Source organism: Crocodylus siamensis, chromosome 8 (genome assembly GCF_052110815.1).
Source record: "Crocodylus siamensis isolate JL-2025a chromosome 8, ASM5211081v1, whole genome shotgun sequence".
Lineage (NCBI taxonomy): Eukaryota > Metazoa > Chordata > Crocodylia > Crocodylidae > Crocodylus > Crocodylus siamensis.
In genome coordinates this window covers 9860046-9880532 of record NC_143402.1, presented here as the reverse complement: position 1 = coordinate 9880532, position 20487 = coordinate 9860046, and the positions used below count along the sequence as shown (strand labels likewise).

Sequence of the window (20487 nt, the reverse complement as noted above, 5' to 3'; positions counted from 1 at the left end):
CATATAGATACACACACACACACACATATATACATACACACACATATATATGTGTATATATATCTATACACATGCTGATAGCATCAGATGTTTCAGAGATTTCATAGACATCAGGGCTGGAAGGGACCTCGGGAGATCATCGAGTCCAGCCCCCTGCCCAAAGGGGGTTTCAGAAGAGGTACAAGTGAACTCGCTTGATGGAAAAACTTACCTTTCCCAGCATTAACAAATCTATATAAGAGGAGACAAATACACACACACACACACACACACGTGTATATATATCTATATAGATATTTGTTAATGCTGGGAAAGGTAAGTTGTGCCATCAAGTGAGTTCACTTGTACCTCTTCTGAAACAGCTGATGCTATCAGCATCAAAGACAGGATGCTAGATTAGATGGCATGCTGGTTGATCTGGTATGGCCCTCCGGATGCTGTTAATTGAATGCAGTTCACAGGTGCTGCTTCTTTTCTGAACCAAACTCTGCCATTCATGAGAAATGTTTGTCCTTTGTTTTGTCATGTAGCAAAGCTGTGAAATTCAGCTGTACCTTGCAAATTCAGACTCTATAATCTGTCAAGGTAAAGAATGTCTACTCCATATGCATATATTATGCATGTTAAACATGCACAAGCTACTGTACCCACAGCTATTTTATTTTTTGATTTTCCTTTTTTTTTTTTACAGACATGTTTTTTATTTCTTCCAACCCAGTGAAGCACTTCAGGATATTTACAGAAACCGCAGACATGATTTCAGAAGATTTTTTGTTTTTCTTTTGTTGTGGCAGAAGTCTGCTGGTTTGAACAAAAAAAGAAAATTCTGCAATCTGTTTTTTTTTCTGTACTACTTAATGCCCAGCATGATTTGCCACATAAAGGCTATATACTTCCATTTTCAATAGGCCACATGTACACTTTTCCTGTTTTGCATTGCTATAATTGTCTTTTTCCGTTAAAGTCAAGCATGGACAGAACAACCACATGCTAGGAATCAGTAACAGGTATTTTAATAGACATGCATCTTGGCTTAGAGGTGAATAGCACAATAAGAGCTCACACCTGGCAGTCGCCGTGCAGAGCACATGCAGCATGCAAATAGCCAGAGGGCCAAATTCTCACTCCCACCAATGGCAGCCACTCAGGACCACACAGAATTGGTTGCTGTGTGAACATGGAGAATAGTTCAGTCAATCTGATGGAACCATGTCCCATGATAACTGTGTTGCAGCAAGTGATATATTTGCATATACACTGTTTGACTATTCATTTATCGATGCAGCATCAATCTTTGTTATGACATGAATTTGCATTGTAGGGGTATGCACACGCATGTAGCTATCCAACCTATGTATCTGCCTGTATAATCGGAAGGGATCAGCATGTGCCGTTTATAACCGCAATAATAGCAATGTTCAGAGGGAAGACCAACAGTTTTCATGAAAGATTGGTTTCCTTTTCCTTTTTTCTCTCACTGGTGTCTAGAGATGCCCTTGTTTTACTCGAGCTCAAGGTTTAAAACTTCCTTTTCCACACCAGATCCTACCATTTCAGATTGACTAGCCATTCTGAAATGATCTAAGAGAACCTGGTTCTTCAACAGCAGGAAGGAGCAGTTTGCGTTCTGGAAATCAGGTTCCCTTGAGGCATCTCCAGCTGGGCAGTAACGAGGTGTTTCTGAAAACGGAGGCCCATCCTATTTCAGCATAAGAACTGCCTCATCCTAAAGGGACTGGGTATATAATTCATCTAAATATACAGTAGTCCATTTTCTGGACTCTCCAAGCTTGCTCCAACTCCTATAGAAAATGAGGCTTCTGTTGCCTGTTTCCCTCCTTTGCAAAGATAGTTACTGCCAGAGAGTTTTTAGCAACACGAGCCAGCTGTGCTGGGGTGATATATGCAAATAGAAATTGCTCCAGCAGCTATATTTACATAGTCAGGGAATGGGCAAGGATCTCCTACATTTGCCGGCTTGGTGTTCTTTTTTTTCCCTTTCTCCAAGAGGCAGGCAACCATCTGGCCGGGTAAATCAACCCCTGAATAATCCTTTTGACTAGCAAACATAGAGAAAGTCCTATCCAAACAAAATTTATCTACATGCCGATTTCTTGCAGGGAAAAGTCAGCTTAGTTACTATCTCTATTTCTTTCCTTCAGTTTGGAAAGCAGTAAGATTATTTACTCTTAGTTGATCAGTCATTTGAGTTTCAATCATATTCCAGTCCTACAATATGAACATTACACTTCATTGCACTTTGAAATAACTTTTTATTCATGGACCTTTAATTGCTTCATGAACCATTCCTGACAAATTAATTAAATTCCCATAGGATTTGGGAGGCAAAGGGCCCATTTTACAGGTAGGTGGACAGAAGTCCAAAGGCTTAGTGACATTCCTGCTGCCTCTCCGTGTTGTCTGATCTGGGGTTGGAGCCCAGGGAACAGGCCTCCTAGAAGAACGTTCAACCTTGCTTCCCATTACCACCATTTCCACTGGTTGCCATCTCATTATTCACATGATATCTTGGAAAGGTTTAAATGATAAATAGTCCAAGAATTATATATTGGATTTTTATATTGTAAGCCATACATTTCTTTCTTCCCAGATTTCAAAGCTATTTTCTCTTATTTTTGGTGGGGGGTGGATCTTACAAAATGGAGTTTTCACAGTGTTTCTTTTTCATCAGCAAGTATACTAATTGGTCTTTCCAACTTTCTGTATCTTATCGTCAGGTAACCCACTTACCATTCCCTGCAAAGCGTTCTTTGGATTCAGTGGAGAATCACGCCCCGTGATCTACTGGATGAAAGGAGAAAAATTCATTGAAGAACTCGAAGGTCACATTAGAGAAGGTGAAGCCAGGTACGCTTTGAGGAATTTCCTTTGCTCTTAAGAAAATGGCATGTCCCAAAAGGGAGTGGTTAACTGGGTTTTAATTTGAACTGAAAATGATTTCCTTGTCTAAAAAGTGATGGATGATTTGGAATCAGCGTGACATGAGCTCATCCCCCTACTTACTTCTCAATAAATGCTAAAGACACAGCAGGTCTCCATGTGCCTGAGGATATGTCACCAAATTCCCCAGGCTACTCTAGACATGCCTTCATATGGTCGTGTTGCCCTGTGGGGTCAGGCCAACTCTCAGGATCTCAATATTGCGCTGTTAGACAGGAGGGTGTGACACAATTGCACATATACAAACACACAAGTCAGTTAGGTGCATACACACACATACGCACACACACTACCAGCTCAGGCACATACACATCCAAACCAGCCTAGGCACATGTATACCTATCACCAATTCAAGCACATACACACTAGACACTAAAAATTAGACAAAAATCAATTGTCAATACCCACATATTCAGTACACAGACATAGATCACTCATTTGTATATCATGCACACAATTACACACACACACACTCACCAGTTCACACACATACAACCCACCTACGCATAGGTAAGCTCCTAACTTGGATGGTATGGTATGTATGTGTGTGCTCAGGGTACCTAGGGGAAGGTTAAGGTGAGAGAGTGAGTGAAAGTTGCCAGAACTAGGATTAGAATCGGTGGACTTGAGAGAAGCTGACTGAGGAACTGAGGCTTGGGTTTAACTTAAAATCAAGTGGCCCCAGGGTTACTCGAGGTCACTGGTGCATGGGAGGGGGGAAAAAAGAAGCCTGGTGCCAAGGAGGAGACAGCCAGGAAAGAGAGAGAGGCAGAAACCTGGGAGCTTGGGGCCACAAGACAGCTGAGATATGTGGGGGGGGAGGCAGATAAGTGGTGGCAAGGAGGAGACAGCCAGGCAAGAAACTGAGGCAGAAACCTGGTTGCTCAGGGGAAAAGGCAGTGGGGATAAGACAGTGGCAAAGAAACGGGGTTTAGAGGTAGAGAGGAGCGCAGGACAGGTGTTGGAGGTAGCAGTGAGCCAGAAGCAGGAGAAGGAGAAATGAGACAGAAGTTAGAGAGGCGAGGAGTAGAGCTTGGGGCTAGTAAAGCAAAACCTAACTCAGGGGTCCAGATAACAGGTTTATTAAACAGACAGCACACCACACAGCCCCATGACATTATTGGTTCTCACACACGCACACACAGAAGCACTCACAATGTCAGCTGGAGAAAGAGACTCAGTGGAAGGGCTGGAGTCCAGGTAGGGAAGAGAAACAGAGTCCAAATCCTTGGTTGAAGAGAGGGTGTGGGGCGGGTGATAGCTACCTATCCAAGCTGGAAAGGGGTCTTTGTCCAGTAGGTGTTGTCCAGAGGGGTGTCACCAGCAGGGCCTCTGGGTGGATAGGTGGTGTGGCATGGTGCTGGTCCAGATGGAGAGGGCATCTGTCTTCACTACCCCTTTTATGGGGCAGACTACCTCTGATCTCCTATGTGGAGGGCCTGTCCAGGCAAGGTGACTCCTCTTCCAGAGGGCTCCAGGTATTCTTACTGAGCATGTGCAGCCTGGCACAATGGTGGGTTGCCTCATCTTTTGTTTCTTGAATACTGAGTGTGGTTCCAAGGGCTGGGTCATTGGTCCAGGTATTGGTGTTGATGGTTCGGTTATTCAGAGGGAGCTATTTTTAGACCTACTGCCATTGTGTCTCAAGCACCCTCATTCACCCCCATTCATTCAGGAACCAAGTTACATAGGAGGGGTAGGTGTGAGTCATGGGTTACACAACCTGGCCTGGGGACAGGATGGAGACTTGACAAACAAAATGGAAACTTGATCTGACTTATGCTAACTTACCTATGTTGGCCTAAAACATATACTACCAGTAAAACAGTAATATAGAACAGTAAAAAATCAATATAAATATAATAATTACACAATATAAAGAAGGAGAAAAAACAAAACAAATACAATTTGCTACCAAAATAAAATGCTGAAGCTTATCCTATGTCTTAGCTCACTTATCTATAGGGAATAGAGAGGGAGAGACAAAGTCAGAAATGGTTGGAGAAGGGGAGGGAATGCATTTAAAAAACACAAACAAACAAACAAAAAAACCCAGGGGTTTTGCTACCGTCTGGGGGTTGTTTTTAGCATCTAATGGTAATGATACTGTCCACTACAATTGGACCTCATGGCAGCTCTGGAGAAATGGACATTACTTTCACTATCAATGTTAATCCTAAACACAAATGGCTTCCTCCCAGAGATTTCCACACTGCTTCTCTTCACTAAATGTCATGCCCAAGCAGCACAAAACCACTTACAGTGCACTGAACACAACTGAACTTCGAGGATTCGTTGTTCCTCTATGTTTGCAATTTAAGAACTCGGCTACCCATTTTGTAACTACAAAAGGGACGTGGTGGCTGGCATTTAACTTTTTTGGAGACCTTAGCACAGATCTTATGTGCTGTCTCCTCGGTTAGAAACAAGTTGAAATAAGTAGCGTTCATATTTGGTCGTCTCTATTCCAACTGCACATTCTTGCCCTTAATTAACTTTTCTCTAAAATTCTTACAGCTGGGTTTATGAACCCACAGTAATTCAAGTGAGTCTTTTCAACAGTCAATCTAGCAGTTTGCCATATAGTCACTCTTTGATGCACCATTTGCAACATTAAAGGAACTCTGCACTGGTTTAACACTGCTTTCTTGGGTACTGCATCTCATCCCCCCCCCCTTTTTTTTTAGACTTGGAAATAAATACTTCAGCCACATAAGAGCTATTTGCAAATGTCGACTTCTTAATCGTGAGAACTGCCGTCTTCATATCAGATGGATCAGATTTCATTTATCTGAAACTACCCCGTACGGCATTCCAGCAGCACTGCAGCTCAGCCCATCTTTTCCACTCAGTCAGTTATTGATGTTTTTCCAACTGATGATTATTGATCTTTAGAAGTTAATTAGCGGTGGCAGACCCTGTCTGTCTGACACTTTTTCTACCATGTTTACCATTAGTACAGTGTCGTGCATGTGTATCGGCTCATACTGAGAAACTTGTAGCAGTTTTGGCACTGATACAATCAGATGAAAGGATATCCAGGTCTTTTTCCATTGTAAATGATCTAAAGTTTCAACTTTTTTCCCTTTGCTTCAACAAGGCAAAAAGAATATTACTGAGCTTTCCAAGTATAATCTGAATTTGCTTTTTTCAGTCTCCTTGGGTCTTTTATTGAACTTACTGTGGCTGTTGAGGGGATATTTTTATATGCAGAAGCAAGCAACATTCGGACGAACCTCAGCTCTCTAATCCTGCCATTACTATTATTAATTGAAAGAGAATTAGTTAGTGCTGTTTTCTGAGAGCATGAGAGCACCCCTGAGTTTTCCAAAGTCAAATCCATGGAAGTATTTGGATCAGCAACTGCTATGCAGCATGAGTAAGATTTATAGAATTGGGCCTGAGGTGGTTTATCTAGGGGGCTGTGAAATGGTCCAGTTGCTTGGTCCACTGGTTTGTTTTACAGCAGGGAAATCAAGATATCACATTCCTCCTCTGTGAGACGGGCCTTCTCCTATCACCCACACCTGTGCTCCCTTGAGTGACGCACACCAAAAGTTAGAGGACTGTAAGGAGGGGAAAAAAGAGATGAGTCCTGCTTACCAGGTGGGTTTTCTACAGCCATAATAAAAATGTCACGTAAATTGAACCAGTCCTATTAAACGAGGAATAATAGTCTTTTAGCCTGCCTGCAGAGTTGTGAATTGCATCTGATTATCAAAGGAGTCCGCAGTGAATTTCAATACCAGTCCTTTGCCACAGCAGAGAAATATTTCCAGTGATAAATCTTACGTTTCAAATCGCCTATCAGTTGCTATTTTTTCCTTCCTCAGGCAGTGCCGTGGAACAGTTTACGAACCTTTTCTAGTGCTTGCTTTAATATATATATTTGTGTCTGCCCTCCCACCCCCCATCTTCACGGGAAGCTTCTCAGTTTTTTAAATGGAAATAATTTAACTCCTACTAGAGTCATGAGAAGGTCTGAATGGAGACATTTTCAATTGAACCTTTATTTTCCCTTCCTGATTAACCTAGCTTTCTGTCTCTTCACCCACGCAAGTCGATTAGTGGGTGCAAAACGCTCCGCCAGGATGTGAAGCCTATATTCAAGGGAGGATACTGAAGTAAGAAAGCAAAACTGCTACCGCTGTTTAGATAATGTGTTAGGTATTTTAAAGACAAGCAGGAAGACTGTGCCCTCTCCTTGGGAGCTTAAAATCTAAACAGACAATTTATAAGTTTAAAAAAAAATGGGGAACACGGTGGAATAAAGAATGAGAGGGACTGAATGGTGAAACCCACTACACTTCTTATTAGTTCAGTGGCTTCAATTTGGAGATGTATCTATGTGCAGGCATGTGTGTACGCTTTCATTGTTCGCGGTCTATTGTTAACAGTTCTTTGAGGGAAGGAATAGAGGCTATGTGCCCTTTTAAAAACAGCAGCCCAAATTCTTAGCTACATCTGACGAGTGCATAGTGCAACACAGGCTGAGATACTACCTACAGATTTGTGGACATATCCCATGGTCAGGAATCTCGAGAAAAAGCAGGATGAACAAGAATTGCTTCTGAAGGAAAAGCAGTAATTAAAAGCTGGCTTCTCCAAAGAGACCTGCATGCATGCATACTCACTTCTGTACTGTCTTGTAGTTTTTAGACCCACCACCAGTGAATAGCAAGTTTGTCAAAAAATTCAAGGTTGGGGACCAGCACTATCCACAGACCCAATCAGTCAGACTGAAAAAAAATGCTGGGAAATTCCCATATGAAACAGTTTGACTTTTTATTATAGAAGATATTTTGCTTTGAAATAGATCTCTTTAAATAAATAAATATATGTATGTATGTATGTGTCTATATGTGTGTGTGTGTAAAAAAGAGCTAAATAACTAGAACACAGAACAATATTTTCATGTGTGACCAACCAGATTGCCTTTGGTGGTTGTAGGGAGAGTGGACTTGGTATACCTTGACTTCAGAAAGGCTTTTGATGTGGTCTTGCATAGCATTCTTGCAAGCAAGCTGAGGAAGTATGGATTGGGTGAAAGGACTGTAAGGTGGATACAAAGCTGGCTGGATCATCAGCCTCAGTGGCTCAAGGTCTAGTTGGCAGTTGGTATCAAGTGGAGTGCTCCAGGGGTTGGCCGTCAGGCAGTTTTGTTCAATAACTTCATTAATGATCTGGAAGATGGCGTAGAGTGCACCCTCAGCAAGTTGGCAGATGACACCAAGCTGGGGCTTTTGGTAGATATGCTGGAGGGTAGGGCTAGGATTCAGAGAGACCTCAACAAATGGGAGAATTGGGCCAAAAGAAATCTCATGAAGTTCAACAAGGACGAGTGCAAAGTCCTGCACTTAGGACGGTACAATCCCATGCATTGGTACAGGCTGGGGGCTAACTGGCTGGGCAGCAGCTCTGCAGAAAAGGACCTGGGGGCTACAATGGACAGTAAGCTGAATATGAGCCAGCAGCGTGCCCTTGTTGCCAAGAAGGCCAACAGCACACTGGGCTGCACTAGTAGGAGAATTGCCAGCAGATTGAGGGAAGAGATTATTCCCCTCTACACAGCACTGGTGAGGCCACATGTAGAGTACTGTCTCCACTTTTGGGCCCTCCACTACAGAAAGGGTGTGGACAAACTGGGAGGGCATCGGAAATGGTTCAGGGACTGGGGGACATGACTTCTGAGGAGAGGCTGAGGGAACTGGGCTTATTTAGCCTGGAGAAGAGAAGACCGAGAGGGGATTTGATAGCAGCCTTCAACTACCTGGAGGGTGGTTACAAAGAGGATGGAGCTGGACTGTTCTCAGTGGTGGCAGATGACAGAACAAGGAGCAATGGGCTCAAGTTGCAGCAAGGAAGCTTAAGCTAGATATTAGGAAAAGCTTTCTCAGCTTATTAGGAAGGTGGTGAAGTACTGGAACAGGTTCCCTAGAGAGGTGGGGAAATCTGCATTATTGGAGGTTTTTAAGGTCTGGCCAGACAAAGCCCTGGCTGGGATGATCTAGATGGGGATGGCCTGCCCTTGATCAGGGGGTTGGGCTAGATGACCTCCTGAGGTCTCTTTCAACCCTTATTTTCTATGATTCTATGATTCAGGTTGAAATACTTTTAATTATTTTTTATGGTTTTTTTAGTTCACTAAAAAAAATCCATTTGGATCAAGCCCAAACAATTATTGGGGGGGGTTGTTTTTTAGCTTAGTTTACTCAGATGGTTTTAGTTACATTGCTCAAGATGATTCATGGGAAGTCAATACAGAGTGTTCTCACTGACTGCAGAAGGGCCAAGATACCATTCTGTGTGTGTGTGTTTAGACTTTTTTTTAGGTTAAAAGCTTAAGATTATTACAATTATTTTCTTCCCAGAAAGTGTGGCTCAATGTATTCATAAGTCTGGTTCAAAATGCCAAAGCTTAGCAGCTGTACACATCTTTTAATGTTCTGCCTGAATCCATAACAAGTTTAGAGGAATTAATCATGAGCTCTGTCCTGCTGATGAAAAGCAAGCAAAGGCCTAACCCCATTAGGAGCTTCCTGCCATTTGCTGCCTTTGTGCACCCTCACTATAATGTCTGTTATGGTTTCCATGACTGATCCCATTATAAACAGTTAATTTTGCTGAGATTTTAATTAGCGGCAAGGCAAATGACAAAAATGCTTAGGCCAAATGCATCTACGTTTCCTAAGAGAGCCCTTTTTTAGCTGATCTCCCAGACATAAGGGATTGAGTAGTTTTGCTTCAGTTTTAAATACATTTAGAATAATGGTTTGTTTTATCCTAATTGTGATCTGTCTTGATTGTTTTTACAGTGTGTGAAAATATGCTGATTATAATAAATCTAAGCCTGGGAAACCCTGCAAACTCACCAAGTGTTTCTGATTAATGCCCCCAATATTGTCTCTGTTAGCTGCTTTATTTCTTTCCCTACTGCGTGATTTGTAGACCCAGATTTGTTGAGCATATTGTTTACCAACAGAGAAGGAAGACATTCCTGAGTTTAAAATATATCAGTAGAATATTAATAGAGAAATTAGACTTGATTCACCAGACACAGGATGATTTAGATGGATGAGCCATAAGCACAAGTTGCAGTCTGCAGACAGAACGGGTTCTCTTGAGAGATTTTTCTTGTGTCCAGAAATGATGCAAGTTCAGCCTCTTTTTTTTTTTTTGAGCATTTAGCAGTTTCTGTCAGAACCAAGAAATGGAGAAACCCACAGTAATTGAGGCTGATTTTCCAAAAGTTAAACTTTTCCAAAGCTCAAAAATAGGTTAGAGGCCTATTCCTCTGCCCCCAGGAGGTAGCCAGCTCCGCCACATCTCCTCCATGCCATCCATGTGGAAGGGCCATCGTATAGTCACACCTGCACAGTCTGACCCCATCACACAACTAAGAGGGGACTTTATTCTTCCTTTCAGACTCCTCAGAGAACATCTGGGAGAAAAAGAAGTCGAACTAATGTTGATCTTTGATGCTGTCGAGGAGGCGGATCTGGCTAATTACACCTGCCATGTTGAAAACAGAAATGGGCATAAACACGCCAGCGTTCTTCTGCGCAAAAAAGGTATTTGTCCGCAACCGCTGTGCGTGATAGGGGTGGTGTTGGGGAAAGTCAGGCTCCATTGAAGTCAGTGACAAAGCTTGCACTGATGCCACTGGGGCCAGGCGTTTACTGTATGCACTTAGTGAAGTCATAGTAAATTTAAATCATGGCTTAAATCTGCTATTAAAGGCAGTGCTTTTTAAAAGCTTGAGTGAAGTAGGGTGAGATGGTTCAGCTCTGGAGATGAGGTTCTTGGCTAGTGTAAATAGTTGCACCAAAATTAATGAAGGCTTTACCATTTAAACCAGCAGCAAGTCTCATCCACGGAGTTTGGGGCATAAACTCCATGCTGGTACATGATAGGATAATTAATGTACATTTCCTATAATGTATTTCTCCTTTTATGTATGTTCCTCGTTCAGTCTGAACACTTTAATCAATGACATGACAACGTTTTAGCAGAACAGGAGCAAAGACACTTCTGTAGCATGTGGACAGTTACCACCCCACTGAGTTTCCTTATACTTCAAATTGGAAATAGTTGAGATGCTGTTGTCAGGAGTTCTGGTTTTCACTTGTCCAAATGAGTAGTGTCTTTTATTATATCCTGTATTTTGAATAAGCTATCATCACAAGAAAAGCAACAGTAACACTTTCTACTGCTTCTTATACTGCTAGTGTCAGCAGCCTCTCTTAAGTCAGGTGATGGCTAAGATCTGCACAAATCTAAAGTGCAGGATTTCAACAGGAGCCAAAGCTGTTAAATTGTCAGTTAAGAGATGGCTGAGAAGAAGGGTAATTTTCCATTTAAGGAATGGGGTAGGAAAAGTGCCGTGGTCTACCTGATCAGTACCTAAATTAATCAGACAGCAAGCAAAGACTTTATACCAGTGGTTTTCTCAACTTTGTTTGGACTGGGACCCATTTGTGAACATCAGTGGCCAGTTCTGACCCAGTGCCCCTCAATTCTCACTGGTTGCCCCCAGACCCCCAGCGTGTGGGGCGGGGGGGCCACAAGCAGCCCCTTGCAGGCTGAAACGTTGCCAGCCTGCACGGGAAAAGCCACGGCTTCCCACGTTTCTCTCCTCTAAAGGAGAATCCATTTTCAAAGTGTGTTTGCAACCCTTTCATATATTCCTGCAACCCACTTTTGGAGTGTGACACCCCCTCCCCCCCGCAGTTGAGAAACAGTGCTTTACACTATAAAAATTGATACAGACCACTCTCAGAATAGGGGACACACATTGGTGAGGAGAAACGTAAATTCATGAATATTTCAAATATCAATTATAAAGACATAACACAAGCCTGCCTTAAAGAATCAGTGGCTATCACTATAAAGGATCAAACTCCACAGTGCAAAAACATTTTCCTTTTCCGGTTATTTAGCACAATAAATAGGAGACCGATAATCAGTAGATCTCTGTTGACATTGTTAAATGTTCTGCTGTGTTGGGTATATTAGAGTAACAAAGCGTGTTTATTTATAACAAGAAAATGCCGACGCTTCAGAACGCCGGTGAAATTGTGTAAGACACACTGCTGAATACAGAAGTTGGAGTTGTGCCTCGGCGAAGTTCACATCCCAGTGCTGATTTTCAGGTCTCGTCCCGCGCGCTGCCGACATTCTTGCAGCGCCCCTTAGCTGCCCGGCCCGTTGTCTGCGTGTTTGCACATCTACAGAGTGCTAACTAACATTTAACCTGAATTGTTCTTGTTGCAGCTTAAGCTAATTATTTCTTATCCCATCTGCTTGCCAGGATGGGCAGAGCACGGACAGTATTAATTATGGTCGCCCAGCTCTTACTCCCTGCGCTGTCTCAGGGCATGCCTGTACCGATGGTGAGAGACACACCTGAGTGCTTTCAAACCCAGCCCTTTCAACCCTCTTCTTTTTGTAACCCCCTGATTGATTAACCCCTCTTAATTCTTGAGTTTCTGTAGGTATTTTTGGAGATCCGGAAAATGGGTATTATGTCCATATTCCATATGATGTGGAAAGCCAGAATATTTTGGCACTGAAGCATTTAATGCTTCATAGTGATGACCATCTAGGACGCTGTCAGCAAAGAGTGTGGTACCTTTGCTTACAAATTAAACACGTACAGAGATTGCTTCGGATGTGGACATGCGACCACACACAGACACGGATGTGTCCCGGCACCAGGAAGGTCTTGGTCTGTTCACAGCCACATTTGTCTTCTCTGACATCCTTTGAAAACTCTTTATTACTTGCTTTGCTGCCGTTTAAAAAATATTTTCCGTGCAGCTTTTGCCTGTTCCTTGGCAGTGTATGAGGCAGAGAGTTTTTTCAGTCCTCACTCACCTGCCACCAACTTCCCTCCGTGAATAATAAAGAAATAACTTAGATTCCCCTTTGGGTGAATTTGAAATAGGCTGACAAAAAGTATCTAAGTACGCTACAAAATGAACACCTTAGAACACAAATAACAGCTCCTGACAAGCTGAGTCGAATCAATCAGTGTCCTGAGTGGAAAGACACGGTAGGTCTATAGATGAAAGGAAATATTGCAGCAATGTTGGCTCAACGCTCACTTCAAGAATGTGGATTTCACGTAATGGGAATAAATACTATGTCTGCTGTTGTAACTAACTGCAAAGAAATCTACTGATTGTAATGCAGGTAGATTGGATTTTTATAGACCCCTTTGTGTCTAAACCAGGTCAGTGCTACAAATAATATTTCCTTATGTACGACATAATCTTGCGACCTTTTCCCCTTTCCCACAGGCGTTCAGTCTAATAGCATAATGCCCAAATTCTGATATCCTTCCTAATGCTGGCTATTTTGGCTGCTGGTTTTCCCTTCGGTATGAATAAGCAAGCGCAAAATCCCTACTCAGCATGAGTGGGTCTGGCAGAGTCTGGTCCTAATGAAAGCTATCCGAGTGGATTTGGTTTTGATAGATTATAGATTAGCTCCTGAACTGCACTGGATTTGGAGACTGGTCCCATGGTGCTGGAACAGCCCAAGTGAGTAATTTAGAGTACAGAAAGGGATTGCTGTACCCTCCTACGTGTTTTTGAAACACAGAGGTGGACAGTCCAGGGCCCAGAGCCAGCAATGAAGGCAGTTGTGAGACTCTGACCCAGCGCTAATTCTCCAGGCTGGATCAGCAGAAAGATACTTGCAAGCTGGAGAGAGTTCAGAGAAGAGGAAGACAAATTGATCAGGGAGCAAGTTGGGCTGACTTACGAGGCAAGATTGAAAGAGCTAAACACATAAGGCTAAGCAGCAGTGTTGGAAGGGCCTACGTCTGAAGGGGGCGAATTGCAAAAAGAGAATAATTTAATGGGCAATGCACATAGGTGCAGTGAAATGAATCTAAGAATGAAAGAGATGGCGGATGAGCATAGTGTCATCAGGTGATGAACTACGCCAGAATCCTAATCCAGTGACATTTTTCATGCAAAGGGATTTAGGGAAAACATTTAGATGACCCACAAGTTAGGTCCTCATCAATTCAGAGGTCAAACCCTAGATGCTCAACCTGTGCTAAGAGGTGGGAGACGGAGAGACCAAGAGCCTCTCCAACTGGAAGCTGAGAGAAGAGAAGGAGCTGGAGGTCTTTATCCATCTGTCTCCATGGCCCTAGTTCTCTGCCTCTCCAGCCCTGCGACCGATGCGCAGTTTGGGCCTTGGCACAATGGACAGGCAGGGGGACGTGGCCCTCTGTCTTGGCAGCCCTCCTGAAAAGCCTTCAACACTTACACTTCCTGCCTACAAAGTGCATGGCTAGGGCTGCTGACATGTCATTTTTTGCAGAAAACTTCAATTTTGCCCCAAATCTTTCTCAAATATTATTCTGGAAAATAATTCCCAGATAGCTCCACTGTTTGTGGTCAAGCTAGTTCCCCAGGTTGGACTTCTGAAGTTAGGTAGGAAGTTAGGTAACACTGCAAAATGCCATGTAAAAACAGTCCTAGATTTTCAAGAATAATGACTGGTTAGTATAACACACCTTTCTCATCCATTATTTCTGTGGCATCTATGATTTCTTGCTGGAGAACAGAGATGCTGTATATTGGGAATAGGTTGATGGCATCTGACTGATTCTTATTGACACAAGAAGCATTGCAAGGTAAAATTAACCCTAAAAATGCATGACAGCTTTTCTCTTGTTTTAATTCACAATTGACATGAATGGCATAAAGATTTATGACTCTTCAGATAATATTTATCACAGCAGTAAATATCTGCACTGAGAGATTGTGTCAACTAATACGGGTTGTTGGGGGTGGTTCTTAACGGCACCTTGTGAATAGCATGCAATGGGAATGCACAGCAATGCCAAGTGTGCGACTTTCTATGTTGTTTCTGAGAGAAGAGTTTGGCCTGATGGCCAGAACCTCCTGGGGCATCGATACATCGTTCCACCTCCTGTCACGGATGGATTTGTTAACGAGAGCCAATTGAAACAAAACACGGGGCTGGGACTCAGGCAACCCACATTGATCCTGGCTGTCACTGGTCTGTCTGCTGGGTGACTTTGAACAGATGCCACCACATTTCTGCACCTTGGATGCACCATCTGTGAAATGGGCATGATGCGACTGACTTTCTTTGTAGAGCACTTTGAGATCGGCAGGTGAAAAACTAGATACGATGATGGTCAAATTTGAGTTTTCTTAACACAGTGCCAGCTATAATTGATAAATAGATAGGCATGTTCTGCTTCAGTGGCTCCAAATGCTCAGGCCTTGAAAATGCACATATCTGGGCTGTCTTAGATCAGACTAAGAGGAAGATTAAACAGCCTGGAGCTCTCCACAGAGAAAAATCCTGCCAATGGCCACAGATCAGTGCATTAGGAACTGTTAATAGCATTTCTTCTCTCAGTTCAAATTGCGACTGTAATTCCCAGGGAGAGAGGAAGCACCTCCGTGGCTTAGCCAGTCAAGCATTCATTGTTGTTTGGGTTTGGTTTTGGTTTCCTCCAAATAAAGACATCTAAATTCCTGAAAGAGCATAATGATTCTTTCAGCTATGGCAGGTAAAGAGCAGATTCTTAAAACACTTCACAGGACTTACTGGAGATGAAGGTGAAGTCAAGAACAAAGTAGAGGCAATGATTGATTTTCCTTTCCAAAAGGGAAAATATATTTATCTCAAATTCTCCATTAATTTTCTGATACCGCTTTTCCATGCAAGCAGTTGTTACAAGGATGTCACGTGGCTTCAACAGCAGGGAAGATTGTTCCTTTGATTACTGTAAATGGTTTCTAGGAGACAATGTCCCCATTACAACCGAGCTGTCATTCCTTGGGAAAATCTAAGAGTTTCAAACTTCTTTTCATCCCACACGGGAACAAACCATCAGAACTGTGAAACTCCCCACGGACGCTGACATTGCCCCAAAGTTTTCATTGCAGCAATATTTGAACTATTTTTTGAAAACAAATTCCTTTTCAGTGCGGTCAAAACATCTAATTTCAGCATTATGCTCAAGACTAAAATATGCAGTGCTGATGTCAAAAAGGTAACATTGAAACAAAGACCTTCAAGAACTTTTCATTGAACAATTTGGCAAAATCAAGAAGGTCCCATAAAACGGTCTTATTTTGTCAAATCAGCATTTTCTAACAGGAAAAAAAAGGTTCCGCTAGAAAATTTGCAACCTGGTCAAGGTCCCATTAACATGTCATCCATGGTCCATGCTAAAGAAAAGCTGGAAGACTCCTGACCTAATGTTTCTCAATATTCAGCTCAGCTAAAATAAAGTGGCACTTAGTGGTGTAACCTACAGTCCTGCCTTCTTACTGCAAGTTAATACCTGACGTGAAAGATTATGCCCCCTAACATTAAAGTGTAGGCACTTGAGAGGTTAAGCCAGTACTTAAATGAGCTCAGCCGAGGCCCTGGCTTTCAGAGCAACTCAAGGCAACTGTTGGCTTTGTAAATATAAAATGGTTTAGCATTGTTTGGGGAACTAAAGTCTCTTACATTAGGGTGAAATACATCTCATATAATTATTCTCACATGCCATGTACAGTATTTGATGTACTGTGCCAAGACAGAAGATAGAGTCAAATTCTGCAAGCTAATTAAAGATTGATTAGTCCTCTGTGTAAAATCGCTACATAATTCGCTCATAGAAGAAATATGATTATAGCCTCAAATGCATTCTGCATGGCAGTTTTAAACTGGCAGTAGAAGGAGTGAATGGGTAAAGTTAAATAATGGGTAATGAACTAAAAATTAGGCAGCCTTACTTTTATAACAGTCATAAAGAGTAGTTGCACCTCTGTATGTGCAACAGCACAGTGAATTAGAGCAGTTAAAGCCAGGAAGGCTCATAACCTGTCTGTCTTTTGCTGCTTGTTCTAGACCTGATCTACAAAATTGAGCTGGCTGGAGGACTGGGAGCTATCCTGCTTCTGTTTGTTTTGCTCGTGACCATCTATAAGTGCTACAACATCGAGTTAATGCTGTTCTACAGGCAGAACTTTGGAGGTGATGAAGCTGCAGACGGTAAGCCGCCTCCCGGGGAAAGTAGTATTAAAGAAAGCAATATTGTGGTTCCCTGATTCTGAGGGACCTCGCTTGCAACTGGAGCCATAAGTACCTACCACCAGCTGATGTCTGAAGTATTTCACAACCTTGCAATATAAGGCCTTCAGACTCTGTTCAAAGGTCTTTTGGTATCAGTGGAAGCCTGTTCACTTTGCTGGACGTTGCATCGTGTCTTCGAGTTGGGGGGGATTGTACTGATGCCTCTTACATGTGCATTATTGATTACAAATTGTAAATTGATTACTCGGAAGAACTGCTAAGATTAGTTCTATTTGCCAAACTTCATCCTTCCATTAATATTTCCTGACAGCACATTCAGTAAAAACATGTCCAGCCTGAGCTGTGCTATAAAATTGAAATATTTCTTGCCAGACAATTTCCCCTATGCTTGCAGATTTAAAAAAAAAAAAAAAGGGCAAAAGTAATATACTGTAATTATTTCTGGTAACTAATAGACAAGCGCCATTTCTTCCCACCAGACACTAGTTCAGAGTGTGAAAATAATGCTAATATGTGGGTGTTAGAGCACTGGCTGGGCTGGAAGTTTGATGTAGTGGAACTTAGTCATAAGCCTAAAGTGAAGTATGTATTTGAGGTTTTCTTGATGAGAGCTTTAGTTGCTAGGAAATGATGCATCCCTGGTCTTGAAATCAACTGTAAAACTGGAGTAACTCGTGGCGAATCAGGCCTGTGCACCTTTAGCAGCTGCTGCATCTGTTAAAGATTTGAAGTGGCATATTCAAATGTCCCTGTGTCACTTAGAAGCAGAAGTACCACGGAAAGTGAATATTGTTCTGTCATGTCAGCAGTCTTAAAAGTCCTACACCTAAAAAAGAATATATTTAAGAAAGGGGAGGGAGAAAGTTTTTCTTGTTGTGCAAAAATAACCAGTCACACAGACCTAGTGCTTATTCATGAAGTATCACCAGTATCAAAATAATAATCCTTTCGAGTGAGCCAGTGGTCCACAGACCCCTGAGGGTCTGCAGACTATATCTAAGGGGTCCACGCAAGATGAGCGCGATCAGTCAAAAGTATGTGAGTACCCACATTTACAATACAAAGGGGTCTGCACCTCTACTTGACATTTCCACAGTGGTCTGCACTTCCATTCGAAATTTTTTAGGGGTCAGAAGATGAAAAAAGGTTGAAAACCACTCTAGTAAGTTTGTTGAATAAAGGTTGAAGACCACTTAATGGAGCTGTTAAATGAAACCCCGGCCTGAGTGGAGTCACTGGAGTGTGCTTATTGAGTTCACGAGGGCCAGAGTGTCACCTCTTGGCTTCTGAAGTGTAGGATGCTACAGAGGAAGCAAGAGGGGAAATAATTGCACATTAGAAAGAGAATTCAAATTGACATTTAAATACCACAACACAAAACAATCCTCTTCCTAGTGGTCAGCACAGCAACTGAATATCCAGCAATATAAATAGTGGGCCAGGTTCCTTGTTGTTGTAAAAGTATGCAACTCTAGCAACTTCAATTGTGTACAAGCAATTATTTCTGATTTACACCAGCTTGGCGAGTGGATCCAGGTGGCAAGCCTCCCATCTATGGGTCTTGTTGAGTTGGGTCTTCAGAATTCAAGTTGTTATATCTCATTTTTCATGTATTTTCCTTGTTTGATTGTTTTCTCATTTAAAAATCAACACCATTTCCTGGTAGTTTGGAGAGTTTCCTTGGGGTACGTGGGCGATGTTGTGCACATGTTCATTTGAAGCCTTCCAGTATATTTCCACCCAGCTTGTCTGGAGCTGTTGCTTCTTAGTGCCTTATGCAAACCTGCAAAGCCCTCCATGGGGACAGAGCATTACTGAAGTTGGAGCGTCTGAGACCTGTGTTCAGGCAGCGATCCGGCTGTGGCACAGGGTTCTCGATCCATCTTGATTTCTTATTTATGTGTTTAAAACAGTGCGTTTAGAGCTAGAGAGATGTGTTGTACTCGGCTACTTACACTATCCCGTGTCAGTTCCATTGGATAATTTCTTATCCCATGCAGCACATCGCTGTATTTTAAAAGAAAACATTTTGGCAATGCTAAGGATTAAAGGCCTCATTCAGAGGAGAAGGCAGCCAGCCCTGAAAGCCATCTAGAGACTAAAACCAAACAGCACTACATCCAAGATACAGAGCTAATAGCAAGTTAAGGGGAAGAGGTCTCTAGACACGCACAGCGCACCTGATGCCTGTGGATCATGGGCCCCTGAACCACAGCAATGAAAATAAGTGCAGCTGTGCACGCACATGCACACACACACTCTCTCTCACACTCACCATTGATACCTACTGACTTTAGGGAGAGTGGGGCTCTACGCAGCTTCCCGGGCCATTGAAGGAGGGAGTCTGCTAATTAGTTAAGTCCATTCTAGTTCATCCAACTCCATCTGGACACACTGACTTTTCCTACAGTGTTACGAATTACTTTTATTCTGGGCCAGAGTATCTGTGGCTGGGATGCGTAGGAAGCCTGGAGCATCTGAGCGTACATGGCCTCCAAGCTTCTGAAGTTTGCAATTATGAAATACATGATTTTCTCTGAATATCATGTTGCATACTGAAACAGTGATTGGACACTTGGTAACCTTGACTGTAACGCCAAGCTATGACCCCTGCATAGCCGACCACACTAGCCATCCATGGGACTTGCTTCCTTCCCTTTGCAGAGGTCTGAAATGCTGGCAGTAACATCTGCTTCCCTCATCGCTTGCTGGCTGGCTTCTCTTGAAATCTTTTGGCAGGCTGCATTCTTGACTGGTGCGGGGCAGATTTTGGAGCTGCTTTTGGAGCTGATTGACTGCTTTTAGCTGCTATCCCTTCTGCAAGACTGCCTGCAATCAGTCATTGCCATTTTAGCCATCCCTCCCCCTTTCCCCCCACTCTCCAAAGAGGGCTGTCACCTGAAATGCAAAAACCTTCCACACATCCATCATCTTAGCTGTCCCCACCCTTCTTCCCCCCTCTCCCCCCAGCAAAAATAAAAGTTGCCACCTATGGCAGATTCCTCTTGTGCTATCTGAACCCTTGAAAGAAAGAAGCAAGACCCATCCTCTGCTCCTCCACCCCCTTCCACCCTCCATCATGCCTCTTTGTTCCATATAGAAACTACCAACATCCCTTAGGATGAGGACTCGTCTACTGGAAAACTGTGTTTTAAGTGTGAAATCACAGCCAGAGATCTTGTCTGGTTTTGCTTATAAACAACAGTGAATCGGATTTGCCCAATGAATGATAAGAAAACTGCTACCTTAATTAAAGGTGCACTGGTACGTTGGCTACTGGTAAAAAAAGAGGCAAGAGATGAGTCTACAGCCCAATCTATTATTGTTTACACCTCCAAAGCGTAAGACCCTGGTCCCCATCTGGCTACTTATGTTAGCATAATATAGAATTTCATCTCTACCATCCGGAGGCACTTAGGAGGGGTGAGGAGGATGGCATGC

The 20487-nt window shown here is 42.7% G+C and overlaps 1 protein-coding gene across 3 annotated transcripts in view; it reads left to right on the top strand.

The window, feature by feature from the left end:
• IL1RAPL2 (interleukin 1 receptor accessory protein like 2) overlaps window positions 1-20487 on the top strand; it is a 556641-nt gene that overhangs the window by 519473 nt on the left and 16681 nt on the right. For all 3 annotated transcript variants that reach the window (XM_090060565.1, XM_090060564.1, XM_090060567.1), the window contains 3 exons: window positions 2739-2868; window positions 10387-10532; window positions 16861-17004. In XM_090060565.1, the coding sequence (XP_089916691.1) occupies window positions 2739-2868; window positions 10387-10532; window positions 16861-17004 (420 nt within the window). The remainder of the gene's footprint in view (window positions 1-2738; window positions 2869-10386; window positions 10533-16860; window positions 17005-20487) is intronic.